This window comes from Acanthopagrus latus, chromosome 3 (assembly GCF_904848185.1).
Source record: "Acanthopagrus latus isolate v.2019 chromosome 3, fAcaLat1.1, whole genome shotgun sequence".
NCBI lineage: Eukaryota > Metazoa > Chordata > Actinopteri > Spariformes > Sparidae > Acanthopagrus > Acanthopagrus latus.
The window spans coordinates 15,924,642-15,952,617 of record NC_051041.1 but is presented as its reverse complement, the minus strand read 5'-3'; the positions used below and the strand labels follow the sequence as shown (position 1 = coordinate 15,952,617).

Genomic DNA, 27,976 nt, shown 5'->3' with positions numbered 1-27,976 from the left:
TGAAGTTGAGTGAAAGTTGGATTTTTTGGGGAGATTTGGTTGAATTGTTGGTTGAACCCCAGAAGAGCAGAACAAAGAGTGGACAGAGATTATTTGACTGATACACTGTGCAGAGTACCAGTCTGTCTCCCATCACAAAAAGCTGAATGAAGTCACACTTGGAAGCAAATTGTTTCAACCTTTATTAAACATAGCTTGCAAGAGATAAATATTACAAAGTTATTTCCTCCAAAATTAGCTTATTTTTTCAATCAATGCATAATTGTCAATCAACTGGCAGTATTCAAACAGCATTATTTTCTTTTACTTTTTTGAAGACCGTTAAATATCAAGTATGTGCAAAAGGTCAGGATTGATGTAAGCAAAACAAAATGGACTTTAATTAGTCTCTGGTTGATTTCATCATCTGTTTCTGCTTCCCCAGATGTTTAACATTGTCAACATTATGCAAAAAGAAAAGCTTCTACAGGTAAATTGAAAAAACTGAATTTGCAATTAAATGTTTCCCTGCATTAGCAACACCAACTAATAGAAGATAAAGCCAAACAGTAGAGGACCGTACATGTTGTATGCTGTTGGCAGAGAGAGAGATCACTGATTTAGGGACAGGCAGCAGCTGTGGCTATTGAACACACAACATCTGACAAAATCCGTGTTTCACTGATGTGAGACATGTATGAATACACTCAGAATTTAGTGCTAAACCTCTGTAGGAAATTGAGTTTTTAGGCCAGACCTCCAGAAAAATGTTCTTGTGAGGAGGCTACAATAGGGTAAGGATCACAGCAGAGTTTCAATGTGTATATGCCCAATTCTGACAACTCATGAATAAATGACTATTTCTAATATTTCTCATGTATTTTTGCATCTTTGCCAATCAATCCAGCAATTTCATTAAGCCATGCTGGCCTATAAATAATGTAGTTTTAAGATACAGCTGTGCTGCTCAAAATGTTCAAAGTTGAAAGCTAGAGCAGCATCTCTTCCCAGATTTGAAGTCTCTTAAACTCACTGTGAGCAGCTGGAATGCCTTTCAACCTCACAAACAGTGTGTGTGAGAACTGTCTCCACTATTTTCTGTGAATCCTTCAGAGCAACATGGAAAGTAGGCAGCATGGGTTTTAGAAAGGTTTGTTATTGTTGAGTTTGTTTTTTTTTTAATTGTCATCTTTCATTGCTATGAATCGGACAAATGACTATCTAGTTCAACAAATTCAAAGTCTCAGAATTTATCTAAAGCCAATGACTGCCTGATTGTTTGGGTCTGCCAAAGTGGTGAGCAGTAGTGTGGAATACAGAGCACCCAGTCTGCTCCTTTTGTGAGCTGATGCACCATCTGATATCACTAGTGTTGTTCCTGTAACATCATTTTTAATGTTGCTCAAGGATGATCAATGAAATCAACACGAGGAAAAAAAAGTCTTAGCCCTAAACAAAACCAAATATTTTAGTTCCCTAAACACAATCAAACATAGCAGAAGATTCAACAGGAACACAAAATAAGTGAACTTGTTGTACAAATAATACTTGAACAGTGTAATATGTACCAAAGAAATATGGACCCGTCTCCTGAGTGAGACTTCTGTACTCAACCGACTTAGCCATAAAAGCTTTGTCACATTTTGATAAGTTGAAATGATGCTCCCAACAACAACATCCACACAGTGATATCAGATTCACCGCTAAGGGACCATGAGTTCAGGACGGTCTCTCAATTCTGTCTATGTAATCCACCAGACACAGTGAAACATTCAAAGTGCTTTTATCTAGAGCGAGTTCAGGAAACAATTTGTGTCTGAAACAGTCATTTGAAGTTTCAATGCTCCAAGAGAAAACAAAAGAAATGTTCACGTGTCCTGTTTGTCAAGCTGCAGGCCCCGTCTGTCTAAACCAATGAGCTCTTTCCTGCCAACTACTAACTAGTCCACAACCAAAGCGAATGCATCCAGGGAGACCGCTTCATGAAGCAGAGGAGGGGGAAAAGAATCCCAAACATTTTGCACATTTGTTACACAATAATACACAGTGATCACAAAACGAAATGACAAGCTTCACAATATTCATGGCTTTTTGTTTGCTTTTCTACACAATATACAACCATTTAATTTCTTTTTTCAGTACAAGGGAGGAAAAAAATGCTTATGTACAATAAGTCATTATTACTTCAAACCTAGCAAATATCGTGTCATTTATTTCTTAGTCAATACATTTGTTTATTTTTTTTTTTTAAACTGCAATAGAAAGGAAAACAGAACTCAATTGAGACGTCAGAAAAAGAATGACTTGAAATCTAAAAATTGAAATTTGAAAAGAATCTGCAGTCCAGATACAAAGGTGTATGGATGCATCTGCAAAAGAGCAAGAGAGACAGGAGCTTTTTTTTTTTTTCCCTTAAACTTCAACTTGGCAGCAAAAGGAGATGCATGAGAAAAAACATTGCTAAAATCAATTTGTGAGTGGCAGTAAAAATTTACCCGACATCAAAAACACATGAAAATATATCTCTACATCCAATTTCAACCATTCCATTTAAGGGAAACCGATTCTTGTTTTTTTTTCTTTTTTTATATAACAAAAACAATGTTTTCCAAATGTAAACTTTAGAGTTTACATCTCTGAATCTAATCCTAGGTAGTTTCATATTCATGGCCAGAGTCTTCCATTTCACTGGGCTGTAAATCAAGAGATCATTCTGATGTGGTGACGGCAGGTCTGGATTCCTCAAACACATTTTCCTGATGAACCACAACACATTCATCTGACAGTCTGGCTGCAAAAAAACCCCACCGACCACTGTGCACACATGGATAGTGGAGGTGTATAAAGTGACATAAACTCACATATACGAAACACAATGACACAAATCTCTCAACCTGGTGGCGCTCCATCAGGGACATCCATTAGAGAACTGACTGTTAGCGATACAGACAAGGCTGCAGAGCCAGAGACACCTGAAAAGACTGTGGTGCGGCTTACGGTCAGTTTAGTAACATTATAATAAACGTGAAACATTTGAAAGTAGATTCCTTTTTGCAAAGTATGTTTTTGTGGTACTGTATTGGGTTTGAGATCATTTTCAAAAGCCCTGCCCCTTCTTTAGCTACCCGGTGCTCTACTAGCCTTGGCTAGACAAAGTGTTTTTCTTAGAAAGGTTTTTTTTTTTTTTTGTCTTTAAAAAAAGCCTTATACTATCAGACATTCAGCGAGTAAGTGCTTCATTACCATACAGAGGACAAGGATTTGTTAAAATTATGTATTTCCATGTAATAAGGTTGAGTGTTTAGATTTCACCTGTTGGTGCAAATGTAGTTAAGAGCACAAACAGAAAGCCCCAGCATCGTGTTTAAAGGTGTTTCAAGATAATTTGTGAAATATGGCCAGCTCTAAAAATATGGTGGGCACCATATGACCAGAACAACTGACAACTGCTGCTCTCCATTAGCTCTCCTTGGCTATAGACAGCAACTATAAATTCAGTTAGTTGTGGAGCTAAGTCGCCCCATTATAGATTTCTATAATTTTCTTTCATGTCAATTTGTGGGTTAATTTGGTTCATTTATTTTATTTAAAGCTAAGAGTGCTTATAGAACACACCATACATCACTCAGCTGAAACTATGGGGCTATCAGACTATTGCCTGTTGAGGTACAAACTGGATTTAGAAGACAGGATGAGGCAGGGCTAGCTGTTGCTAAATGCAGTAGGCATCTCTACAACACAGTAAATAGATGTGTTTTACATAAGCCTAACAACATATTTTTGCATGGCTTGCCATTCAGCAGAAAGAGCTTTAACGAGAATGAGTCTACAAGCCGTGTGACTTAATGTAGCATAGCACAGCTAAACGCCAATGTCAGGATGCTAACATCGACACAGCGACAATAATGTTTTTTCATCATCAGCATGTTAGCATGCTAAAATTTACCAATTAACACTGAACACAAAGCCCTCACAAAGATAATGGGGACGTTGGCGTTTGATAATAAACCAAAGAACCGGACGGAGTGACACAGTGGAACACGCGTCTGCACAAACTTGCAAATGGTTAAAGATAAAAGTGTGAACTGAGTGAGTGTAGCCAACACACAGATATTATCCCAAAACAACAGTAATCCATGAGCGTTCCATTCACACACATTAACATTTAGTGAGAAACACAAAGAACTGAAGGAATCCAACATGGCTGCCAGACTGTGTGTGTTTGGCCACCAGCAGTACTCTGCAACAGTGTTGTTCTCGTGTCAATGATGAACCGGTGCTCTGTTGTTCCACCACACTACAACGTGATGTTCGTCATGAATGTTCATGTGCACCTGTTGGGGCGTGTTGACTCCTAAAATGACTCCCTACGACAGTCATTGCATTGTACTTTGCACATTTCTTATCATGACAGAAGATTTCATAGATGAAGAGGTTTCAGTTGACAGTTCGGGACTTAAAGCCAAACCTCTCCCCTCGTCATCACTGATTGTACCAATTAGACTGAAATGTGTCGGATGGTCCGCTCCCAGCCCTGTGTGAATTGCATCCACAGGTCCAGAGATCTCTTGTTCAGACATTGTAAATACGAGTTTTGGTGACACTACATTGAAAAGGAGAATCATTCTAAATAAAGGGGAATTCTGTTTTTATTTCTAAACCTGGGCCATATATTAACATGTTTTGGTGTGTAAATGATTCATACTTACCAAAAGTTCTAAATAGCAGTCCAGCAGATCACCTCATCCTTTGTGAGAATTCTGACCATTGCTGTCCAAGTTATGTCCAATAAAAATGCTTATTTTGCCACAGACAAGCTGAGGTTGTTAAGTGCCTGACAACATTCTGTAAATGATTTTTACCGAGACAGACCTTTTGTGTGATTTCAGCAGGCGATCTACTGGATTCCCATTCCAAAACTTTTATCACACAAGAATCATATACACAGAAACATGCAAATATATGGCCCAGGTTTCCAAACACCAGAATTCACCTTTAAACAGACCTATGGTTTATCAGTTGTTGCAGGGTTGAGTCAATGGGACCCTGCACTGATGCTGGTGCATCTAATCAGGCAGCTGCAGCAGGTGTAACCTCAGCACGCTGGCCAGCAGGGATTTCGATACTGACACTTGAGATCCAACATTTACAGAGATCAACACTGGCAGTTAACTTAGGAGTGAACAGTTCATCATCACTGAAACACACCTGCATGCAAACCACAGTACTCAGGACATCTCCCCTGACTCTGTGGTCAGCCATCAGCCAACATCCAGACCTTACCCACTCTCAACTGTAACATTCTTTTCCCCTTTTTTTAAAAAAAAAACAATGTTTTTCCAATTGGAAATATGCAAAGTGCTCCTCTGGAGTGAGGCAACTTGTGTGCAGAGTGTGCACACAATGATTGATCCATGTCTCTCCCATAAAAGATATAATCCACATCCTTTTTTTCCTCTGAAGCTAGGTATCTATACATAATCCATACAGATATTTCAATAGTTTCTGTTTTAGCTATGTTGATTATTATCGTCTCCAGGGGCTAATACCTTTCAGGTATACCACCTTTTCATTAGGAGACGCCGCAGAAAAAAAAACAAACAACAACAACAAAGAAATAAAGAAAGAAAAAAAGGGGGTTGCAGGGGGGAGGGGCAACAATCAGAAAACGATCGAAAAACCCAAATGGAACAAGTAAAGGAACCCAGATTTCTGGGTTTCTAGGTACACAATCTGTGGCTGGAACACAAAAAATGTGCTTCCACCTTCAGATTTGAGTTATTTTCACTTTCTCAAAGAACGTGTGATGCCAAGGAGCTGCTGGGTAAAAAGGGTTAAGTCTGTGCATACTGGTTAACCAAAGGTATCGAGGGGGGACATGGAGGGGTCAGAGTCAGGTATTGAGATGAGATGGACCCAGGAAGGAAAATCAACTTGCTTCTCTGTGAGAGGAGACCATCATCCTCCTGTGAATAGTTTGTAGACATCCTCCGGCCTGTCAGCTCCCTCCGCGACTGCTGGAACACTGAAGCTGCAGTCGGGACGTTGTGCGTCCGTTTGTCCTGATTGTTAAAGTACAGTATGTCCTGTGCACATCCGTCTGGTCACTGTTCAAATCTGGAACAGGAGATGCTGACATCTGAAATTAAGAAACTGGTGATGACCTTGTGATGGGGAATGGTGGGAGCCGACTTGCAAAGGAAAAGGTTTTCCAAACTCTGATCACATAGGATTCTATTTTGTACACATCTGCAACTTTTCTTAGTCATTTCCAGTTAATTAGATCTGATGGTAGCAGGGGGCCGCCTCAAAATTTAGGGGTGCTGCCCTGAACTACAGGTTGAATATGTCCGAACTTTAGCTGCAAACAGCTCTTGGAACTGGCCCTTTTGACGAGATGATAGAAAATGTGGATGCTCTGCACCAATTTATGTGTACCCCTCCACACACACATTCTCCACTGGGCCCTTCATCCTCTTTTCAAGAGCAAGGAGACCAGTTGCTAACTTAATATTGTCTGTTTCCATTCCTATCGGTATTTTCCACTTTGTTACTTCAAGTTAGCAAGCTAACACTTTTCACAAAGCCTTAAAGTTGTTAAACTTTATGTTGCATAGCAACCAGAATGCACCCTGTTGATCTTCTGTTACTAGCAATAGTCACATCTAAGCTTTAAAATTGAGTGGAGAAAAAAAATCCTATGATTGTGGCCTAACATGGCCCTACAATGATTCACCATCACTCCCCACAGCAGAGGAGAGACAGCAGAGAAACAAAAAAAGGACCAAACACTTATGAAAGAAAAAAAGCATAATGAGTAATAGTAACTGAAGCAAAAATGGTAGTTGCAGGTATAATAATAGTGCTACCAACAGCGATAATAATGGGAATTATAATTGTTAAACAACGCTGACGAAGAAGATTTTTACTATAATAAGAACATTTGAGATGCACTGACAGTTTAGTGTCTTTGTCCGACTTGTTGGGTTTTCATGGGTTGGTTTAAGGTAGGCACACGGACAGGCACTGCATGCGATGGGGGGGCGGGGTGGGGTGGGGATGTTGGTTGATCGGGGAGTGCTTCAGTATGGAGTACAAGGGTAGGCTGGGGGGTGGGGTGGGGGGGTGGCTTGAGAGGGGCAGGAGGGCGGGGCGGGCTGGGGCTCATTTCTGTCCGGTGATGGACTGCGATATGGATCGAGGTGGGATCATGTCCAACAGGTACTCTCTCTGCCGGTCTGCTAAGCTGGAGCTCTTGTGGGCCCCAACTGCCGCTGGGTTCAGATAGGCAATATTTAACCCTGTGAGAACAAGACAGAGACATCAAGAGTCAGGTCTACAACAGTTTACTTCAACTTCACGCTTTGAGTTTAGAGAAAGCATCAAATAGTAGTTTACTTCTCACTGCAGAGATGAACACTTCTGCTTATTTATAACAGGCTTCCATTAGATACGGGCTGTTAGTCCCAATAATCCTTGTTTCTACTCTGCATATCTCAGTTTAATCACATAACACAATGCCACAGATTTCACAAGTTTCCAGGGGACTTGCAGTTGGCATGCTAGCTGCAGGAATGTCCACCAGAGCTGTTGCATTCAAACACCTATCAGGTGTACGGATTATCTTGGTAAAGGAGAAGTACTCACAAACACGAAAACAAAAGTGTTGTGTTAAAATCTATATTAAGTGTATAATCTACTTTATGATTGACAATGCTAACATGTATACTGTTTATGATCTCCAACATGTCAGTTTAGCTTGCTAACATTAGCTATGTCACCAGTAAATACAAATAAAGGTCGAGGTTGGTGGGAATGTCATTAGTTTGGTCATAAACCAAAATACTGGAGCAGCTTGAATGTCAATAATAGTGCTCAACGAAACGTCAGAGGATTACCTCAGTTATGACAATTTATTTATTCACTTGTTGTTGAGCCATACATTTATTATATTATATCATATTATATTATATAACCATTAATGTCAGTCAAATGGTGGCGCTAGGGGAAAAGTCAAAAGATCATCAATGTCAGTAGGATTCCTCCTCTGACTACCATGAATGTTTAACCATTTTTTAAGGCATTCAGTGTAATAGTGGTTGAGACATTTTAGTCTGGATCAAAGTGATGGACCAAGTGAGCAACACTACCAACCCTTAAAGTCATTAGGCTATTACAACAAGAGCAACTAGCATGAATAATAATGAAGTCAGCCCTGCCTTGACCTTTTTTGATAATGCATCTGTAGAAATGCAAGAAGAACCTAAATCACAATCTAGAACTGTGTTCTTGAAAAAACTTTAGTGTCCTAAACAAATGTGAGGATGGGTATAAAGACCATCAAACTGATGGATCCAGGCCTAATTCAGTCATATTCACATAAATAAACATGTAGGTGGGTACTGTACCATAGGTACCTGGGATGTTATAGATCTGGCGACGGCTGTCATGCTGCAGTCTGTTGCTGCTACTGCTGCTGCTTCCACTGCTGCCACAGTGCTTGGCACTAGTCATCCCCATGAGGCTGCTGGCCACTGACAGCTGGGAGGCCTGGGCGAAGTTGGAAAGGACACCTCGTGCGGAGTTGGACAGACCTCGCTGCAGGGAGGCTTGAGGCTGTGGAGCCTGAGGACAGTACAGACATCCCATTAACTTTACCACCACTGCCATACAATGCACAAATTACACAGTGGCGATTTGATCAGTTATCAAGTGAAAACACCAGAGACTTGTAATTTACGGCTCAAAGTATGCTCAATATGAATTTGGGTTTTATGGATTTTAATCCTTTTGGAGCTCTTGAAAATTGCTGTGAGCAGTGACATTTGAAAGAATACTCAATAATCCATATGAAAAATACAAATATCAATATTCTCTGACATACAGTGAATGTAAATGTTAATGATAGCTCCAGTGAATAGTTCAAATTTTCACATCAATTTCTCATGAGCAGTATTTTCACTCCAGAGCTACAGGCAGACAAACTCTGATATCATTACACAAGTGAAGGTGTGTGTACCTGGCGGAGGGCATGATGTCGGATCATGGAGTCAGTCTTAGAAGCGTTGGGCCCTGTAGGGGCTGAGCTGGGAGAGAGGGCTGCCTGCTGCTGCAGCCTCTGTTCAATCTCCTGACATGGAGGCACCACACATTCATGAAATCTCATGGATAGTACATTCACGAACATACATTCATCATACCCTGTAGCCTATGGTGGTTTAAAAGCAACAGCTGCACTGAGACCCATCAGACACCTTAACTACTAGCTGAGTTAGTGAGTTTTTGGCAGGATAAAAAAATATGACAACAGAAGGAAAGAGCAGACATACTGTTGCCAAACAGGCAGAAATTCAAGTTGAAGTAAAAACTCTAGGGCCCAATGTAATAGAACTTTATGTTGATATCAAAGTAAAAACTCTAGGGCCCAATGTAATAGAACTTTATTTTGATATCAAAATAAGAAACAATGAAGTGACATAAAAAATAACCAACTCTTTAATGGGAAAACTACAAGAGTAGAAAGAGTGCGTCCTACATGGTGCAGAAGGATGGTGTTACTGACCTGCTCCTGCTGCAGGGCCTTCACAAAGGCGTTCTTGAGCCTGTTGGTGTGCTCCGCCTTTAGAGCCTTCTTCTGATTGGACGTCATGCACTGCTCACAGAGGATTCGCCCGCTCTTCTCTTGCTTCCAGTGGGGCGTGAAGTCAGTTCTGCACTGGGCACAGAAGAAAGGCTCCATGCGGGCCAGTGTCCCTCTGAGTTTACCTACAGAGAAGACTGTGCTTTAGCCAACAACACTGAATGTCTGAGGCGACGGGCGGATGGCAGATACTGTGTGTATAGATCTTCACACATCCTTCTTAAACTGAGAAGGCAAGAGAACTGTAACTCCCCTTTAAGTTGATCTCACAAACTGAGGTCAGTGAGGTTCAGCACCACTTTAAAAAAGGTCATGCAACACAAGACATTTATAATTTTTTCCATCGTAAGTGGTACTGACAAATCCTTTGGGAATTGATTGACAGTTTACAGTAAGTAAGTGCTGCAAGAGGAAGTCAATTAGATAGATTGACTGCCCCTAAATAAGGATTATTGTGGATATGCGGCTCCTGGTGTTTCACATGACATACAATGATGATGATGATGACGATTTTAAAATGAAGGGGGCCTTTTTGCAAGTTGCACAAGTACTCATAGTTCTAAAATGTAGTCACACACTAACATCTAGACTGTATGATGATGAAGTATGACGTGAGGAGTAATACAGTGATTTGCGTGTCAGCTGCTTACCCTGGCTGTCAAGCACACTCTGCACCACCTCCTCCAGGCCCACCATGTAGATGAACTCGCTGTTGGCGGCAGAGGGCAGGAAGTGGAGAAGTGGGGCGGGAGGTTTTGGTGGAGGGATCTCCAGCAGGGTTTTCTCCAGCTGCTTCCTCAGGGCCAGCTTGGCCGCAGCCTGGCTGCTAGCCTGGTCGGCCATGGAGCTCACCCCTCCGCTGGCTGAGCTGGACATGGTGGACGGGCTGACGGCCGAAGCCCCGCCTAGGCCACCCCCCACGCCGCCGGCTGCCGCCGCCTGCATGTGGGCCAGGTTCATGTACATGGCGCTGGAGCCTGAGCGCTGGGAAGCTGCCACCTGCTGGCTGGCCTGCAGGGACACACACACACATTCCCTCTTGCTAAGCAAAATCAAATTTTTGTGAGCTTCAACAGTTTGAACACTGCCGTCACAAACTGCCACATCTGCTGCCTGGCCATGTCGAAGTCAGGTCAGGAGAAACCTTGCTGCTGTTTGCCCTTGAATGCATTTTTACATCAGTTTTTAATTTCCAACATGTTGAACTGCTTCCTGTCCACTCTTTAAGATTCATTCTTCAAACAAGAGCATGACTTCCCGGACATCTCTGAATGATGTATTTTAGTAACATTATAACTCTGATATGACAGCCAGCAGACAGCCCAACATCTGTTACTTTTGTATTTTATCTTACTAAATAAGTTTATCTTGGTCTTGCTGTGTATGTTGGTTTGTATCATGTATGGTCCCGTCTTGTTCTTGTCCTGGCTAACCATCTGCCACATTTCAGTTAAAAGTAATATACTTACTGTACAATCTATCTTACATAATCTATCAGGAGCTGCATTCATTGTTACAGATCTGCTGAATAAGTTTAAAAAACCCCAACCATTTCATGAATTGCCTGGCAACAAAATGTTACAAATGTCAATGTGATTTTGAAAGATTTTCCGACTTCTGGAGCAGACCCTCGAGGTTCTAGTCGATAGCAATGTTGATGTCGACGGTGTGTAATCTTCCGTGTTAGTGCTGGATTAATCAGCTGTAACACGTACTCAAACATAAACCTGGACATGTGAAATGCCGGGTAAACTGCTCATTGTCACATTAGACATCCTTTGCCCAGAATATTTCCCCACTCAGTGTCTCGTGCTTCCATTCACTCTGCTGCTGGACACAAATCCAAAAGGCTGCAGCTATCCTTTCTACGGTTGGATCTAGCGTGTCTAGAGTGTAGCTGCTTCATTCTCTTCTCTTCTTGTCTGTATATTACTCTCCACATTTTACTTGATATTGTTGGTGCAAACCATACAGAGTATTTCCAACATGTGTAAACACGAATGACACCAACAATTTCCTGCTGTGTGCTGCATGTGTGAAAATGCAAATGTGTCCTTATGTGAGAGCAGCTTTGGTATGCATCCATACCTGTTGGTAACTGACGGGATTGCCCATGCTGGAGCTGGAGCGAGACATCCCAGGCTTGGAGGAGACCCTCTGGCCCTGCAGCTGGGCAGGGTTGGGGGCTATCACTCTCTGGGACATCAGCATGGGCGGTAGGTTGGCATTGGCTGCTGACCTGATGACTGTGTGACCCTACAGAGACGAAAAAACAGATTGGACTTTGATGCAATGAAGTAAAGAGGCATATCTAAGAGACTCCTCTTTAATAATGTACTGTTAAACCAATGTATAGGTTTATACATATCTGTTATCATGCAGCACTATTAATGTATGTATGTTCTTTAGTCCTGAACCTGAAGTATATGATAAACTGTGGGGTACTTTAGTAATATTAATACTGCAAACTTGTGTCTGTCATTGACCAAAGACTGTGAAAAAACCCAGAAACACTACTTGGCACTATAACAACATTCCACAAAGGTTAGTGTTGGGTTATGCAGTCCAACAACACCAACAGATTGATGAGTCATCTCAGTGTCTTAGGGCACGTGGGCTGGTCTTGAGACATGGCTAACAACATGTTAGCAAGGGTTTTTATCAGACATCCTGGGAATACACAGTTAATCAGTTCATTTTGTTCTGTGTTCAGTCATATATCAGTGTTTAACAGTCCATAAAAAGTTATCTTAAATAACAGCCCTGTAAAAACACACTTTGTTTAAAATTATAAAAAGTTAGTGTACAAGATGAGGTAATTGTGTTGTGATTCAAAACACATATAAACTTGCTAAATTGTATTTAAACCTCTTAGTTAATGTAATTTAATCACAAATCAGTAACATTTGCTAGTTGAGTCATGACATTTTTTAAATTTCCTTCATCTGGAATTCTAAAGCTGTGAATGCTTCATGTAGAGTCCAGTTTATCTAACTTTTGTCAACTTTACCACACAAATAGATGCGAAGATAAATCAACTCTTTAACAGCTTGCTATCGCTGACTTAATGTACCCAAATAGTGCCCAGTATATCATCAGGTCCATCTTGTTTAAACTACCAACAGCCTCATCCAGCAATGCTGTAATAACCTCTCCCTTCATGGAGGTTTTAATAATAATAATAATAATAATAATAATAATAATAATAATAATAATAATAATAATAATAATAATAATAATAATATTATATCTTAATGATATATTAGCTCTTTTCTTGATACTCAAAGACACTTTACTTGATCATATCGTAAAAGGAAACAACACATTAAGAGCAATGTTTGTCCAAACTGTCTTCGAGAGGTATTGATTTGAATTGTATTGTATATTGCTAATATAATACCGATGTAAACCAGGTGGGCAAATTATTGGAAACACCTGATAGAGTGACACAATACCATGAAACATGAGATTTGCAAGACAAGCTGTTTTTAACAGTATAACAACACAATTTACTATCATCTCCATGAAGGGAGCATTTATTGCTGGGTTGTAATATTACCTTGCCAGGTTTACTGAGCATCCATGTTACAAAGGGAGTTCTCTCTTCATGTACACAAAGAGGACAGTAGTGTTTAAAAATATGTTATTCACTGTGTGGGCAGCAGAGGGCAGCAGCTGCTTAGTGAGCAAACTGACAACAAACCAGGCAGAACATCACCATCCATACAAAACAAGCCGATAGGACAAGAGATGTGCTGAATATTTAATACCATCTCAACATGTAATGGAGGAGCAGGGCTACGTCATGCAAGAGCTGAGGCTTCCAGCAGGAGGCTGCCTCATTATCAGAGTGCTACCTGCTACCGATTCATCCATTCTCTTAACTAATCCCTGTCTGATTTCCAGTCTACACCAATGTCTTTATCCCAATTGAACCTGAACCCTTAACCCTGATCTGACAGAGAAGGCTTCTGAATCTCCACACTCACACAGGGCTGAAGAAAGTCTTTAAATAAGGTGGACTGATGAGACCTCTGAGATTAGCGAGTAACATCCTTCATCCCAGGAAAAGACATCTGTACCTTGCTTTTTTAGATGGAATTCCTCCAAATGGAATTTGTAGTCAAGATCACTTAAGTCAGGTCCAGAGCAAGACTAAGCAGAGTCAAGTTTAATTAAAAACCACTGAAGTAATTTTAAGTCTTTGAACTGCACTGTGACTTTTGGTCTTCAGTTTTGTCTCTTTTAAAACTTTTCTATTTTAGCCTACCTGTTTTAATGTTTGTATGTCTTCTAACTTGTTTTTAAATACAATTTTTTAAGTCTTTTTAATGAAATTTTAAATGTAATTTAATGTAATGTTGCCTTGCCTAAACAGTCAAGAGACAAAAAACAAACACAACAAGCTTGTAGCATGTTTTGTCCTGTTAAAGGACTGAGCCTTTTCAAGTTAGATAGATCTATGGCAGAGGCTGAAATAACTGGATTTGTAGTCCTTAACATAGCTCAACCTCCAAAAACAATGGATCCTACATTTCCCACAATGCAATTGGATGGCATCTTTTCCTCAGATGTGCCATATCTGGTTAAAGGAGCACTATGTAGTTTTGCAGAAAAAATTCAAACTCAGATACGTAATATTTACAACATCAATGAAGTAGTGATACAAATGTTAGGTGGCAGGGTCCGCCACATATAAACAACGTAAAACAGTATAAATTATGTTGTCCTTTAAGGTCAGTTTGCTTATTCAGTTTATTCAGTTATTGCTTTAATGTCCAACTTTGAAATGCCACACCTTTGGTGTTTTCTTTTACAAATCTTATTTTCTTAGACTCAACAAAGTTCCTCTGGAGACACCAAGGTAAGTGAAAAATGGAGCTTAGCCTCTCCTTTTATTTCTTTTTGTAGGAGACAGGAGTGATCACAGCCACATTCTTGAGATGTAGAGGTGAAATGGTTACCTGTGCAGTGCGGAGGTTCTGGGGCTCAGGGTTGTGCAGGCCCGGCCTCACTGGCAGCTTCCCCAGACCAGCGGAGCTGTGGATAGGAGGAGGCTGCACAGAGGATGCAGCATTCTGGACAACTGGGACCTGCAGGCAACCATCAACACAGCATTAACAAGACAATATACTGTAGCCAACAGGTCTAACAGGAGCACACACACCTCATACAAAGAAAAACATGGTAAACCCCAACAACAAATGAGGTCAGCGTCCATCGCAGACCAATGCAATGTGTAGAGCACAGCGCATGTTAAGGTTATCTAACAGGGGAAGGAAATTACTGTAATCTAGATAAGTTTGATTGGGGTCATAAGGACACTGGGGCTGCATAATGGGGGCTGGTCAGCCTGTAAGTTACAAAGCCTGGGGGAGGATGTGCTAATGGTAGCTGAGCTGCTGGAAGCACTTGGTTCATTCACAACACAGTTGTGTCACATGACACACACCTGTGACTACTGCAGAGCCAACTGACGCGGGAGAGAATGCTGATTGAACACTTTCATACTGACGACAAAATCCAGATGTTAGCGGGGCTTAGTGAAAGGGAATATTTTTGTGAATATTGATAAAGCAGGTAGAGAGGTAGAGCAGCAGCAGCAGCAGCAGCAGCAGCAGCAACAGCACTGACCTTCTGCACCACGTTCTCCTTCTGCATCTGACTCTGTCTGAGCTTCTTGAGCAGCACCAGGCGAGCCTCCTCCAGACGCAGCTCCTCTCTCAGAGCTTTGATCATTTGCTGCCTCTCCTCTCCCGTCTTCCCCTGGAAGTCACACACAGGACTGGTAAAACATCGCGGCAAATATAAGGCAACCTATTACATTCATTACACATGCTACTCCTTGAAGCATTCCTGACTCATTTTTGATTGTTTCCTTTAATATACCAGGTGGACTTCTGTTAGTGAGTTCCTTCAACTGATTTAATTTCTGCTGCATGTTATAATTTTCTTCATCATTTATGTTTTCCATGTGATATGTCATAGGTTGCCCTATGTAGAGAAACCCTGTTGTGAATGCTCTGTCATTTAATGTCTCACTAATGCATTAATCATGTTAATGAATCCAGGACTATAGAGACATGACATCAGACAACCCTGACTCTGACTGACCACTATACATGCAACATATCTGTTCAAGTTTAAGGGGCTGCCATTGATAGTTTTACCTTGAACATGTCCAGGTTGGCCTGGTGCAGACGCTCCTCAGGTCGAGGAGTTGTTCTGGGGCTGGACGCCTCGTTGTCTGACAGAATAATGACGTCTGGAGATGGAGTTCGTCTGTCATGGTCCGCCTCACTTCATGGGAAAACAAGAAAAACGAAATGTCCCATCATTGTTTAGAACATCTGAAGTGCATGGTCATCATAAAATGTAGCATTTTCTCAAAACTTGATCTGACCATGAGGATCTGAGGCTAATTTATTCAACTGTAAGCTCACTTTGTTGGTTTGTTCAAACCACTTTGGTGGAGTTCGATATGAGAAGCATCAGGGCCTCTGGCGGGCGCTGCCAGGGATGTCATGATGTCTTTCACTTCTACCTTCATTCATATTTTACTGGCTGTTGCAAACTGATGCAGTGCGGCTAAACAGTGTTCAAAACATCCATCCATTGGGTGAATGGTGGGGTAGGTCCCTGGACACATCATCAGTTCATCAAAGGGCTGACACACAGGAATTTAAGAATGGATCCCAAAGTTACTCAAGGTACTAAGGGCTGCATCCATAACCAGCGAGTACGCTTAACATGGAACTGTAAGATGAGCATGCCACTTCCAAGGGACAAGTTTATTAAAAAAGTAGCTCAATAACAATGATGTTAGGATGTGTTCTGTGAAGAGTGACAGTGAGTGTGTCTATGTATGTGTTATAAATCTATAATAATAAGGTCTTCTGTATGTGAAAGCCAGCTGGCTCCAGACCTACACATAGTTTGAGAAAGATTACGTATATTTAATGATAATTACACTCACATGAGCCTGTATTCAACCACACAGTTCTTTGATGATACTGAGCTATTGTGAGACACAGTCTGTCTCAACACAGCACTATTCTAGTTTCTAACAGCAAAAATATACATTTTAGATCATGTTTCAAAGGAACGAAGGACAAAATTAGAGATTCATTTTGATTTCTAAGAGTGCAATTATCCAACCACAGATCTGTGATACTGATTACACCCTGTGGTCTCACTGAGGTGTGAGAGGTGAAAGGTTTAGCCTGCAGTACTAACTGGCTGAGAGGAGAACTGTCACTGGCTAGTATTATGATTTATAGCCTATGAACATCAGTGAATTGGCCAAACTACAAAATGAAACTCTGGACTACTGTCTAGTCAATAAGCTTTGTATGTTTACCGTATATACTTGGCTAAAGATGATTTTATCAAAGAGCTGTAAACACCATTGTAGAGTAACAGTCCTCAGTCACGTGTCACACTGTTGTACACTTATTGCTTCACAAATTCCTGCAGGTGAATACTCAGAGGAAGAAACTGCAGACCACTGAAAAATGTTTCTAAAAAGTTAGAAGCATTTTTGAACAATATCGCATTATAAATTTTACTGGCAACATTTAAAAAAAAAAAAACTCCATTAATTTGCATAAAAGTTTTTTACGCTCGCTTGAGATGGTTATCGTCTTTTGCAAATCAGAGTTGATGTGCAAAATGTTTAGGGAAACAGATTTGCCAAATAAACATATAGTGGACACTCAGCTCACATGACTGATCAGCTGTTTCCGCTGGCTGCATCATATTCGTTGCATTTCTTTGTTGTCTCCTAAAATCATACAACATGGTCAATGCCATCTTACATGCGTGAACAATTACAACTTGCCCTATGTAAAGTAATTCCTGAAGAACTCTCTCCATTTTGTCTCCTGGATTGTCTACCTCTCGCCTGTTTACTTCCACCTCCACGCGTGGCATACACTACGTAATCTTCTGACGAAATCATGCTTGAGGTAGCCTGATTTATTCACTCAAAACAGTTTATGGAAATGCTCCAGATTCACATTTTGATTTTTTTCCAAGCTTTTGAAAGTTTGTTTAAAATTTGCTTAACATTTTATAGAAACGTGGCTTTTCAGAAACACATACGTGTGGACTGTAAGAATAGAGATTACTGGTAACTATTACAGCGAGACACATGTTATTTGAATCTATACATTAACAGAATGGATGTTTTATTATTTCTGTTTGGAGAGACACAAACATTGATAATTCAGTGATGGAAAACAAAAGAGACAAAAACAACTGACAAGCGAATGCCCAGTGTATGTGAATGGCCATGGCTCATGCATTGTCAGGTGTGTTGGGTGCACAGAGATTATTTTTGTAATCAGGTTTATATTCTGATCAAAGGCTCCACCCGCTGGTTAGCACTCTTAAAGAGAGGAACTCTGTGAATCAGCTGCTGAGGTGATCAACAGGCCTTTTTAACAAAACACGTCTTGTCATGTCACAGCAAGAAAAGAACAGGAGGAGATAATCGAATGAATGATGGCCCAAGTCATGATCATGAACGACAGGTCAACAAGTCAGCTGGTGAAAAGACCTTAGGAATGAAAACATAACGACTGTTAGCATGTGACCAGTGATGGAATTTAATTACATGATGCATCAAAGCCAACACATCCTTTAATTCACTGTTATTCATTGTCAATCCATATCTTTACTTTTACTCTAGTTGGACTTTTGGGTACTTTTGTGTGACACATGGTTGGACACTTCAGCCTTACATAAAACACACCGTATTGTCAGCAGTATTGATTAGCTACAGTAATTTATTTGACTGTAACAATAAAATGGTTTCAGAGTTTTTTTTTTTTTTTTTTTTTTAATCGATAACCTCCCAGTGGTCAAAGTTCTAGTCTGTACATTTTTTCATTTGATAACTAGAGATGGACTGATATGGTTTTTAAGGGCTGATATTGATGATCAGTAATGATGGGGACCAAAACCGATATTTGGAAGCATAAATATTAGTAAAAGTAAAAATCTTTGCATCAAAATTTAGGATAATCAGAGATGGATTACAGTACAGTTTCTCACATTGTCTATTAGTATACTTCCACGCCACTAAAATGGAGAGGCAAATATTGTAATTGTACAAGTTTCTAGTTGTTTTGCAGGTTCAGATTATTAATAGCTGCATTTATAATTATTATTTTATCTTCGATCTGACAATGGAAAAGATCAATCCAGATAATCGGTAAAACGCTGGTTATCAGATCTGATAATCTGCTAGACCAGGAATCAATCTAATGCCTACTGATAACACACTGTCGATTGACAGCTCACCTTTCGGCAGTTGATTAAGTTAAATTAGATTCTACTCTTTTAATGTAGCACTCCACTTTTATTTATTGTGTGATTTTATGTGTGTTTCATGGGTGAAAATGTATTTTCATGTTGTCCGAGCCCTAACCGAACTCTCTGTCACTATGTGACAGACAATAACATTTCTTGAAGCACACATGAACTTCCATCCCAGAATGAACAGTGGTCATGTTTAGCTCTTGGGTTTTTAATGGAGACAGACTTTATACTCACCATCGTCTCCCGGCGCTCATATCCACAGGCTCATCCATGATGTTCTCCTTCCCATTCTTACTGGGTCCAACATGGCCACCGTGGCCTCCCATCCTCAGACTCCCATTCAGCTTCTCCTCATAGGCAGCACTCATTAGGCTCTGGTGGTGGAGAGAGCTGGCCCCAGGGCCCTTCCCGTCCCCCAGGGGCCCCGCCACCTCCAGGGCTGCGAGGTCAGCTAGGTCCTTGCGTTTAAGTAGTGCCAGCATCTTGAGGCGCTCCATAGCCTCGTGGCCCTCCATTTTGAGGCGCTTGGCCAGGGCCTCCTCTCGCTCAGTGGGTGACTCCAGGCCTCGCTTCAGCAGGTTAAGCCTCAGCGCCTCCTCAGACATCCGCTCCATCCTGGAAGGGGCGGGGGGGGGGGGAACAGAAGTGTTAGCAGGGCGACACCAAACATCAACTACAAGGATCTCGAACTGGATTTTAGTCAAACAACCAAATACATTTTTCAATGATGCTTAAAGTGCTGGCATACTTAATTAGAAGACTAATCCTCTACAGACCATGAAGTCCATTCTTGTTGAAATGCCCTGCTGGATGTACAGACAGACCAGCCAGCATTACCACTGTAATGTTCCTCTGTTAGTACGGAAAGCCAAAAAATCCAACCAACCAATCAAACGCTATCGACCTGGGAATCAGTGCAGTGGAATTCCAGGTTGCAACAGGGATAAATAAATAATCGGACAATATGAGCAGCTGACGGTAAGCTCATTCAGATGGAAGTGGGTTAAATACAGCAGGCTAAGAATAGCCTGGATCACTGTACTTGACAGGGACAAATACATTTGAGAAATGTTTGATGCCTCTATGTGAGTGCATACGTGTGTTACCAAGTGAATCATAGCAGTAAGGAAAACTACTGTAAAGACAACAACAATGCAAGTCTTATGAGCACATTAGCTCAGTCATGCGACTGGCTTCAGCATGAGGCCTGACAGTGTAGTGAAACAATCAAGAAGCTGCAGCAGAGCACGAGCTGGACATGGACATGACAGAGCAAAAACGGTCTCAAATCAAAAACTTGAAACTCTGCACATGTTGCAGATCATTCTGGGAAGCTTACAGTGTATATGCAGTGAGTGAAACAGGGTCTCTGGACTCACAGTCCTTCATCACTCCTGATGATTAAGTTGTGCAGTTACTGCTTTATGGTTCTATTTGTAGCACCATTTTGCGCAACAATAATCTCATCAAATAGTTTTCCTCTGTGTATGTATACTACAAGGGTGGACACAACAGAGGGGAAAATCTGTACAATAAAGTGCAATCTAACAGAATAATCCTGCAACAAATACTTCCTTTACAGTTTTGTCGTTTAGAATTTCCAGTCACCCTCAACATGTGAACACAGCACATTCTTCTGGCATGAGGAAGACACTGATAACATGTGGTAAAGTGCATTACAGTGACATAAAGCCACAACAATGTTAGGAAGTGACTATCGTCGAGTGACAATATGGAGAAAATGGACATGGCATTTTACTAGCATCTTGCACAGATTTGTCACCTAAACATCAGACATGACGTGTGTACAGGCAGCTAACCTAACAGTGATTCTAATGGTGCTAACCAATGAACAGTACAATGTGCAGGTAAACCACTGCTGCAAAGCTGTCAATGCCTGTTACCAGAGCAAGTTGCGTGTGTGGCCAACACCTGAAATAGTGTCATTAGAAATGCTCACTGCTTTACCTCCCCTCCATTTCCATGGCAAGCAAAGAGACTTGTCTCAATAAATCAGCCTGTTCACATCTTCTTTGCAGAGGTCAGCGTTTATATAATACTTCTTGCCCAATGGAGACTGTGCCTGATATAATAGCTGGTGGTTGGATTGAACACTACTCAAAACCTACAGCTCCAAAGAACAATGGGCACTGAATTAGAGGCCCGATTCAGATCTGCTATCGCTATGAGTGATCTGGTCACAAGTGGACAGCTTAAAGTACAACTGTGAATGCCATCAAGAAGCACCGAGGAGGCAAATCACTCAGACCAAATTCAGAGGTGGTCCGGGATGCATGTTGCCACATTCTTTTAGCAGTGTGTACGGACATGTGTCCCTGGACCGCACTGTAAGAGCACTTACTCAACTGACGTCCTCTGTGAAACAAGAAGAAAGAGAAGGAAGAGAAGGGGAAAAAGGGGAAGAGGAAGGATTTTCATGGGGTCTTAACCTGTCAATTTTAGCAGCGGATGTTTGTGAACACATTGCCTGTTTCAACTGATCCAACACCAGACTCCCTTAACAAATGGTAAGATTTTAAGAGTTGTTGAGTGAGGAGAAACTTTGTGAAACAGCTATGACAAATTATAAATCATAGGTGCCCTGTTGTTAATTCAGTATTAAATCGAAACATGAAGTTGTTTGTTTCCTTGCAAAAAGTGTCAGTCGGTGGCAGCCTGTCTGCTTCTGTGTCTAAAGTACTTCATTCCTGACAAGATTTAGCAGCTGTTTGAAAACAGTTTCAACTGGTTTCCCCATTTACACTCAATTTATGGAAGACAACATTTTATTGACGCTAATAATATAGAGCACAGAAGTGACATCTGATCACAGGTGGTCACTCAGCGAATGTGGAGATGAATGTTCATGTCAGATGTGAACTGAAACAATGTGGCTGGATCACTCAGGACGGATGTTGATACCAGGTCTGAGCTGGCTCAGTGGTGACTAGTGTCATCTCAATCTTTGTTCAGTCTTTGAACCTAGAAAGAGTGCTAAAAGACAATGTTCACATTAAGACACATTTTAAGACAAATCATAGACAGATAGGTATTTTATTGATCCCAAGGGAAATTTGAAATCATGACACAAAACAGATAATTTCTCTGGCATCTATTTAGAAATGTATATTTCGGCAAGAATGGCACAGTAAAGCGCATCACTCCGCCAAGGCCCTACAGTTCCCTTTAATTCAAATTGCCTAATCCAGTCCAAAACATTTAAATCTGCTGGATCAAGATTTTTACTTGGACGCACATCAAATGGTACAAGTCCACGTGATATTTTCCATGCATTTTCCCCTGACAAATTAAGAGATTAGTAGAAAAAGGTCCAATCACACAATGAAGAGTTAAAGTTAAAGAAAGTGAGATGAAAATTCCTGCATCTGTCCCATTATCAGGATCAAAACCAAAAGGTAATGGGGTCTGTTCGGAGCCGATACCCATCCTCCATCTACGTTTCGTGGAAATCTGTTCAGTAGTTTTTGTGTAATCCTGACGACAAACCACACAATCAGCAAACAAATGGATATGAGGGAAGCCTAGCCATTTATAACCAGACACGTCATGCAACAGTGATTTGATGTTCTGGACCATTTTCTACAAATTATGAACAATTCATATTATAGGAAACGTGCGCAGTTTGGGTAAAAATCCATCATGAAACCACAGGATTAGGAAAGTTGATTTGTACTCATGGACTCTGTTTTTTCTGTCTGACATGTTTGACTGTTTGCTGCTGTGTGATTGGAAGCTGTCAGCTGTCAATTTGTGAACACCTAAATCTACAGCTTCTCCTCCATCATGAAAGACGGTACATCGTGTCTCTAGCCAGAGAATATGCAAATGGATGCTTTCATTTCCAGCACTGCACCCGACATTCTCAACACCTGGACCCACACTCCATTTGGCAAAAATGTCATGTACGCCAGAGTGTCAGTGACTGTAATTCAGACAAAGATTTAATTGGCCTCGTTATCACTTAATCAGCTTCCTATTAGCAGATTATTCCTGCTGGTGTCGTTCTATCGTTTCCCCTCATCTATTGTATCATGGTGCTGTGGCTGCCACCGCTCTAATCTGTTCATTCTGTGCTCCTGTAACGTCTCTGTTATCCCCCTCACATCTACAGCAGACTCTTTAATACAGGGAGGAGTCTTAATGATCGCACAATATGGCCCTCCCCTCCACTTCTTCTTCTCTAATTAATTTGTGACGCAGCTGCGGAGCCCAGTCGTCGCCTCCATTTGCTGAGAGAAAAACACAAGCAGCTCCTGCAACCTCTCGGCCGAGCCTCCACCTTTAATGAGCCAGAGAGCACCGCTGAGAATGGCGCTGATGAGCCAATCAGGGTTGGCCTTGTGCTGCGCGTCAGTAACTGGCACCCAACACCCTCCCCATCCCCCCAGCCACTGCCGCCGCCGACTGCCTTTACATAATATAATGACTGTTTCAGTCAGCTGCTACACAAGCCACACACTCTTTCTCCCTCTTTCTCCTCAACCACACCCCCCCCTCCCATAATCCCTCCCACCGCCACCCACCCCACCCCTCTCGCTTTGGGCACTCTGCCAGGCCAATGCAATAAAGGAAAAGAAAAAGAAAAAGAGACATGGCGAGGGAGAGGTAGAAAGAACAGGGTGGAGGATGATGGAGGGCGAACGCAGCTCCACCTGGAGCCCACAGCACACTTTTCTTAAAGCCAACACCAAGTTGGACAGGTAGTTATCTTCATCAAAAATCGGACAAAAGTATCCTCATGCTGGTAACATGATGCGACCACGGCATGGACTACCCAAGAAGAAGCCCTCTGTCATAAACCAGCATATAGACAGTGTCCAGACATCGATGTACAGCACAGCATTCCAACAGAAGGCAGGATTTTGTAACCCCCTCTCCTGCTCCAGCTGTACAGTACCACAAAGAAACCCCTCCCTACTCCTCTACCCTCCCCCAATTCCTCAAACCCTCCGTCTTTGCCTCCCCCCTCTTTCACTGTAAAAATAAACACATGCTTACTTTCAGGGGCCCCTTAAATGTAGCCAGAGCTGAGGGCTTCATTTGTTCATATTATACCGGCCAATCATGAGTGGCTGTGCAGTCTGTGTAGGCATGTGTGCATGGGCGTGTGTGTATATACAGGGGGTAATAAAGGAGTGACACAGCCAAGATACACTCAGAGCGGAGGGATTTTTTTTTTTTTTTTTTTTTCATCTTGCGCTATCCTCGTTCTTTGTGTGTAGGCTGTGTGTGCAGGGCTAGAAAGGAGGCAGAGATGGCAGCTCTCTCCTGACATAATGCCAACTCTTAATTCCCTCCTCCCATCCCCCAACACACACACACACACACACACACACACACACACACTTCTTTATGCATGGAGCTGTCGATCAGATGGCTGCTGCTAAAATGTCCTCCTCAGAATTAAACCAGTGGCCTGCCGTCACACTCAGACTCCTCCTGTATGTGCACAGCAAAGAGCCTCCACCCATCCTGTCCTGTGTGGCTGTCCACCAGGTTAACACCACTGTCAGCTGACTGAGTGTAATGGCAATCAGGCCATTTGCAACTGCACTGAGCAATCTGCGGCTCATTTCAGGTATGATCTCGGTCATGACAATTCATTTGGCTGATGCAACTACGCTCCTCCCAGTCCGCCTTCTGTCTCTCTCCACCACCTCCACCTTCTCCTGTTCCTGGACTCCACGCGACCGGGGGAAGTGCTCATTTTTCAACAGTTTGATTCATTGGTGGACATCAGTCTTATCACTGAGGCGCAGGGGCCAGATGTGTCAGCTATGAATTCCCACCTCTACCTGAAGATAAAAAAAAAAGTGCAACTACTGATCCAGTGCTGTGAGTCACCAACCGCATCCATTTGTGCCATTAATCCCATCATCAAAATGGTGGTGATAGGTGCAAAATGGCGTCCATGATACCAAACTGGCAGGACCCTGGACCCCAAATCAATGTCATGTAAGGAAAGCCTACCTGCTTAATTATTCTCTCAGACTGTTTTGGATTTACGTTATCAATTTTTCCGATTTAATGCCAGATTTTCTTTTAAAACCTAGTGACTAAGACAAGCGTGACCTCCTCTCAGTTGTATGGCAGTTGATGCTTTATTTGGTGTACATTTTCAGGGAAATGGAAGTTGTCACTATACTAACATTGATTTGATTCCAGTGAATAATTTACAGTCAGAAACATGTTATCTTCACTTAGAGACTATTCATACAGAGTACAGAGGACTGAGCTTCATTACATGGTGCAACGACAATCACTGAAGATCAACATCAACAAAATCAATGAGCTTGTGTTGGACCACTGCTGTATATCTGTTAGTGTGTACGTTTACTAAAACAAAACCAAACAGTCTTTTCCTTGTGTTCACTACACAATCATTAAAGCTGATTCTACACATTGTAAAACACGGCGGCTTCAGACACACATGTTCATCCGTGTACAGTTTCCAGGTGGGCAGTGTCACCAATTCAGTTTCTGATCAAATGTGAAATATAGTCACAATCTCCCTTCTGTTCCTGAGTTATGGGGTTGTATGAGGCCCAGAAAAATGTTGACCTTTTGATGTAAAATGTAATCACTTCATCATTTTAGCCTGCTAGACATTTGTGTAAAATGCTGTCACAAACTGCCATTTTTCCACTGGCACTTTTGGCCTTGCCGAGGCAAACTGGGCCACACTGATTTGCTTTTCCAACACCAGTTCTACTGTGACAAGTTCACCAGCGATGGACCTGCTCTGGAGTGGGGCCAAGCCGCGGCTGCCCTGCTTGTAGGCCTGCAAGCTGTGCCGACTCCAGCCAACCCATAACAAGCACCTGTCTCCTCAACACCTTGATACCTCGATACTCAACTCATGTTTGTGCACAAAACCTGAGAGAGAGATGTTTCTGAAAGAGTTCAGCTCTCGGTATAATAGGTAACTCTGCTCAGGTCCGGCTGAGGCCGGAACAATGTGAGCGCAGGCAAACGGGGGGTTGGGGAGGAGGGACAATCGTGTTTCTGCACAGTACGGAGCAACTGGGCCAAGTGTGAGTGTGCCCTAAATGACTAAACAATGGGGGGCTTTTATTGTTAAGAAGTTATAGTAAATTAAACGTGTTGGGGTGCCACACCCAGTCAAACCAAGTAGGGTCAGAACAGCAGATGTAATGGAAAAATGGCAAATGTGTATGTTTATGCCAAATTTGAATAAATTCCCTCCTGGCATTCCTAATATATCACATTCACAAGAATGGGATGGACGTATAGACAGTGGATCCGCCATAATGGATTCGGCCATGGCCTTCACCAGAGTGGAGGCATGAAGACTGTTGTTTTCTGGGCAGAGGTAGCAATGGTAAAGTTACTTTTGCCAGTTACTAAGCTGGAATTTAGACTACAAGTAGCCCTGCATTAAAACAAACAAATGTTGTATTGGTGGGCCATGATGTTTAAAGCGCTTGTGCTACATCAAATATGATTGTGGAAGAGGAGTTCGTTTAACAGATTAATGAATACGAAGGCTGATCACACATCGAAACATTGCACAGTGGCTGGTGTTTTTCACAGATGAGATTTTTCAACTCTGGAGGTTGCAATGGCAGCAGCTGTTACGGTATATTTTTGGTGATAGCATTCAAGAGGGTTACAAGTAGAGATACAGAATTCAAGTTAGAAAAGTAATCCACAACATAAGTGCACTTGTGCATGATAAGCACTTTGCCAGAGGTTGGCAACAGACGTTTCTGTTAAAGTTAAACCTTTATCCGGACTATACTGATAGATACAAGATTTAACAGAAAAAAAGGAGATTGTGTAGAGTGGGGTGATTGCTCCAAGGCAAGCATAAAAAAAGCAATAAAAATGGTCTCCTGTCTTGTATGCCAGCTCCCAGTGCTAGGTCTTAAAACTTTAAGACTTTCTGAGCATGAGTATTGATACAGTGGACTTATTTTGGTTGCATTCATTGGCTTTTTGTCCCATTCTTGGATCAGATACTTCTTGATCCAAATCAGAAAACTTTTCTGACTTCACTCTTTCACTTTGGCATTCATTTATTTAGCACTGATGCATTCTGATTTTCTAACAAAATTTAGAGTGTGTATGTCACAAACTTATGAAGATCTGGATGTTTATTTTGGTTTATGCAACGCATGAATTACCTGCTTGGGGCCCTGATGGACCTCTTGTCACTGATGTCAAACATCTTCAAAAACAACACGGTCCTTGTGCTATAATGCATTTCATTATTCAACTACTAATGGCAGCCCTTCTACAAATTCATTGTTAAAAGAAGAAAACATAGACACGTAGAAAAAACTCACTTGTAAAACATGATGAGGAGCTAGTATCTTTATCGTGGTGTGTCTCACCTCAGGTCGGATTCATTCATACCATCAGGTGGACTATTCAAGAGACCACAGAGGAGATTCACTGTAACGTTTAGATGAAAGAGACGAAGAAATGGTTGCCGTTGAAAATCCTAACAAGATTCTCTGAGATGTGAGATGCGCAGTCCACATTAGCAGGTCGCATTTTATAGAATACTGTGAGGGCAGCCATCAGCGGTTCTTACTGCTGGCATGTAGGTCATGTTAATCATGGCAGTGCTGAGCTTTAGGCTATGTGTATGGTTGGGCTTTGTGCTGGGGTCACATAGGGTGAACAGCAGGAAGCTCTGAACTCAGTAACATCAGACTGTATGCACGGGCATGCAGCTGTGTTCTAATGTTCACATTTATAGTAAGGTTCACAGTAATTAAAAACATTTTTTGTCATGTTTCACAGCACAAACACAGCAGCTCATTTAGCAGATGTGTTTTGGCTGTATTTGGCTTCTAACTTTCTCCGTCATCGCTCTTTTTTAATGTCAGTTGGGCCGATCTCAGAGCATAGCTGCTGACATTAACCTGTACGTCTGTTTTGTCTGTATGTTGTGTTTGTGATCATATCAATTGCACCTCAGCAGCTTAGTGGTGATTACTGTTCAACAAATTTAATACTTATTCATTGTGGGCCACCAGAAAC

At 41.6% G+C, this 27,976-nt stretch overlaps 1 protein-coding gene across 1 annotated transcript in view; it reads right to left on the bottom strand.

Moving 5' to 3' along the window:
- Positions 1–168: 168 nt before the first annotated feature.
- The window catches only part of gatad2b (GATA zinc finger domain containing 2B), a 52,822-nt gene continuing 25,014 nt past the window's right edge, over positions 169–27,976 (bottom strand). Inside the window, exons 2-11 of the mRNA XM_037092697.1 lie at positions 19,178–19,558; positions 15,790–15,919; positions 15,254–15,385; positions 14,584–14,712; positions 11,708–11,875; positions 10,270–10,630; positions 9,542–9,744; positions 8,999–9,109; positions 8,397–8,604; positions 169–7,280 (exon numbers count right to left, since the gene is read on the bottom strand). Of these exons, the coding sequence (XP_036948592.1) occupies positions 7,144–7,280; positions 8,397–8,604; positions 8,999–9,109; positions 9,542–9,744; positions 10,270–10,630; positions 11,708–11,875; positions 14,584–14,712; positions 15,254–15,385; positions 15,790–15,919; positions 19,178–19,557 (1,959 nt within the window). The 5' untranslated portion in view covers position 19,558 and the 3' untranslated portion in view covers positions 169–7,143. The remainder of the gene's footprint in view (positions 7,281–8,396; positions 8,605–8,998; positions 9,110–9,541; positions 9,745–10,269; positions 10,631–11,707; positions 11,876–14,583; positions 14,713–15,253; positions 15,386–15,789; positions 15,920–19,177; positions 19,559–27,976) is intronic.